General features: G+C 50.1%; 1 protein-coding gene across 1 annotated transcript in view; it reads right to left on the bottom strand.

Annotated features, from left to right (window-relative positions):
- DNAJB11 (DnaJ heat shock protein family (Hsp40) member B11) overlaps positions 1–1345 on the bottom strand; it is a 14106-nt gene extending 12761 nt beyond the window's left edge. The window contains exon 1 of the mRNA XM_005425044.2: positions 1308–1345. Within this exon, the coding sequence (XP_005425101.2) occupies positions 1308–1345 (38 nt within the window). The remainder of the gene's footprint in view (positions 1–1307) is intronic.
- Positions 1346–2187: the final 842 nt, after the last annotated feature.

Genomic DNA, 2187 nt, shown 5'->3' with positions numbered 1-2187 from the left:
AGCCCACCGAAAGGGGAGCCCGGCCTAAGGCAGCGGGAGCCCCGAGCCCGGCCCAGGCTGACTCTTCTCTGTCTTTCCCGTGCTCTCCAGCTGTCCGTGGACACGCTGCAGTTCCTGCTCTTCCTGTACGTGCAGCAGTTCCACAACGTGTCCCTGCGGCGCTCTCTGCTCGGGGACGAGTGGCCCAGCCCCAGGACCAAGTCTCCCAGCCTGTCAGGGAAATTGGGCACCGAGAATAAGGTACTTGTACCTCTGGGACTGTCCGTGTGCAGGAGCCTATTCGCTCTGAGGGGGCTTGGGGAGGGGCTGGTTTGTTCCCGGGAGGGTTTCACCTGTGAGCAAAGCTCCAGCTGCAGAACTCCTGTTCCATAGTAAACGAAGTGAAGTTGTTGTGATCTCTACAGTTTATAAAATGGGTTTTTAAAGTTTTCCATGAGGCTTTCCTATAGTCCAAACCAAACTGAATATTCCCTGAGCATCTTGACAAGTCTCCTTTTGAGAAGCAACAGCCTTTTTGCTGTATTAGTCAAGCAGGGAGCTCTCCTCATGCTCATAGTGCCTTTCCCACGATCCAGTGTAGAATTTTGGATTCCAGAGCATCACATTCTGAGAGGGGAGTTGGTTGTTCAGCTGTAGATCAACCACGTGGAAATGCTGTTTCCTTTTAAAATATTGCCAGGTATTTAGGGAGGAGTGAGTTGGATGTGTCCCATTGGCAGCTCTGTGTGGGACAATGCATTACAATTTGCAACCCTGGCCATGCCAGCCTCTGGAATTCTGGCACAGATGTGCTGCTGTGAGTGGGATGAGCTGATGAAAAGTAGCTTAGGGGAGGCTGGAGTGGTTAAAAATAGGAGCTGAATAACTTTATCCTGAAATGTTGAACAAAAGGGGTGAGGACAAGGAGTAATCACAGCCCTGTATTCCTTCAGCAAAACTCACCTTTATGAATCTCTGCCTGAATTGCATTCTCCTTTTTTTGGGCTGCAGCCCTTTAGAATTTGAAATAAGGATTCTTTCAGAGGGTTTGGTTTCTTGGAGAAATGACCCTCTGCTTTTTATCCTGGCACTGAATCCTGGCTGCAGGGATTTTCCACTGGAGCAGCTCCAGGACCTTGAGTTATTGATTTGTGTCCTCCCTTTGAATGCCAGCAGCAGTGGCCTGGGTTTGTGTAGGACGGTAGAAAAGCCTGGTGCTGCTCTCTAGACTGAAATACTTGGTAATTTTGAGTTTTTTGGGGGAGGTGTCTTTCCAGCTTTGTGAGAGTAGAGCAGGAGGAATGAGCACTGTGCCTGACTGGCTTTACTTCTTCTGGAAGGATTCTAAGCAAGGATTTGTATGCATGATGTCTATGCAGCTTCTTAGCTTGGAGAACTCACCCCTTGTGTGTTTTCCTGCCCCTCCAGAACTGGGATGAATACTTGGTACTTGAGTTGGTGTTTTGAGTTTTTGGGGGGAGGTGTCTTTCTAGCTTTGTGAGAGTAGAGCAGGAGGAATGAGCACCGTGCCTGACTGGGTTTATTTTTCTAGAAGGATTGTAAGCAAAGATTTGGATATATGATGTCCATGGAGCTTCTAGCTTGGAGAACTCAATCCCTTGTGTGTTTTCTTGCCCCTCCAGAACTGGGATGACCAGGAGCACCTTGCCTTTGTTCAGAGCCACCTCTTGGATATCTTGGAGCTGCTGCTGGAGCCAGAGCAGCTCTCAGCCTCTTCCCATTCCAGCTGCAGCAGCCTGGTGTCCTTGGAAGCCGTGTGTGCCCTCAGCTTCCTGCTGGAGGGCACCATCAGCAATTCGGGCACCGTCCGTCCCCTCCACAAGCTGGCCCTCAGGCAGCCCTGCCACAGCCACAATGGGTATTCCAAAGGCTCCAGAACCTTCTCCCTGCCCAAGCTGGAGAGCTGGCTGCGCTCCTCCCTCACTGCCAATCCCTTGGGAATAACTGTCTGCATCAAGGCTGGCAAAAAGCTTGCGTGGGCACAGCAAGGTGGGCAAAACTGCTGGGAAGGTGTTCTTAGATAGGCAGAAATATGGGGGGAAATGGGGGTGTGGGGGGACACTGGGATGTAGGGAGACATTGGGATGTGGGGGGAATGGAAATATGGGAGCAAAATATAAATATATAGAAATATACAGAAATTTGGCAGGTATGAGTATGGAAAAATAAAAGCAGAAGTGCACAGAA

Source organism: Geospiza fortis, unplaced genomic scaffold, assembly GCF_000277835.1.
Source record: "Geospiza fortis unplaced genomic scaffold, GeoFor_1.0 scaffold118, whole genome shotgun sequence".
In the NCBI taxonomy this organism is placed as follows: Eukaryota; Metazoa; Chordata; class Aves; order Passeriformes; family Thraupidae; genus Geospiza; species Geospiza fortis.
Note: the sequence above shows the minus strand (reverse complement) of the source record. Positions and strands in the feature narration are given on the sequence as shown.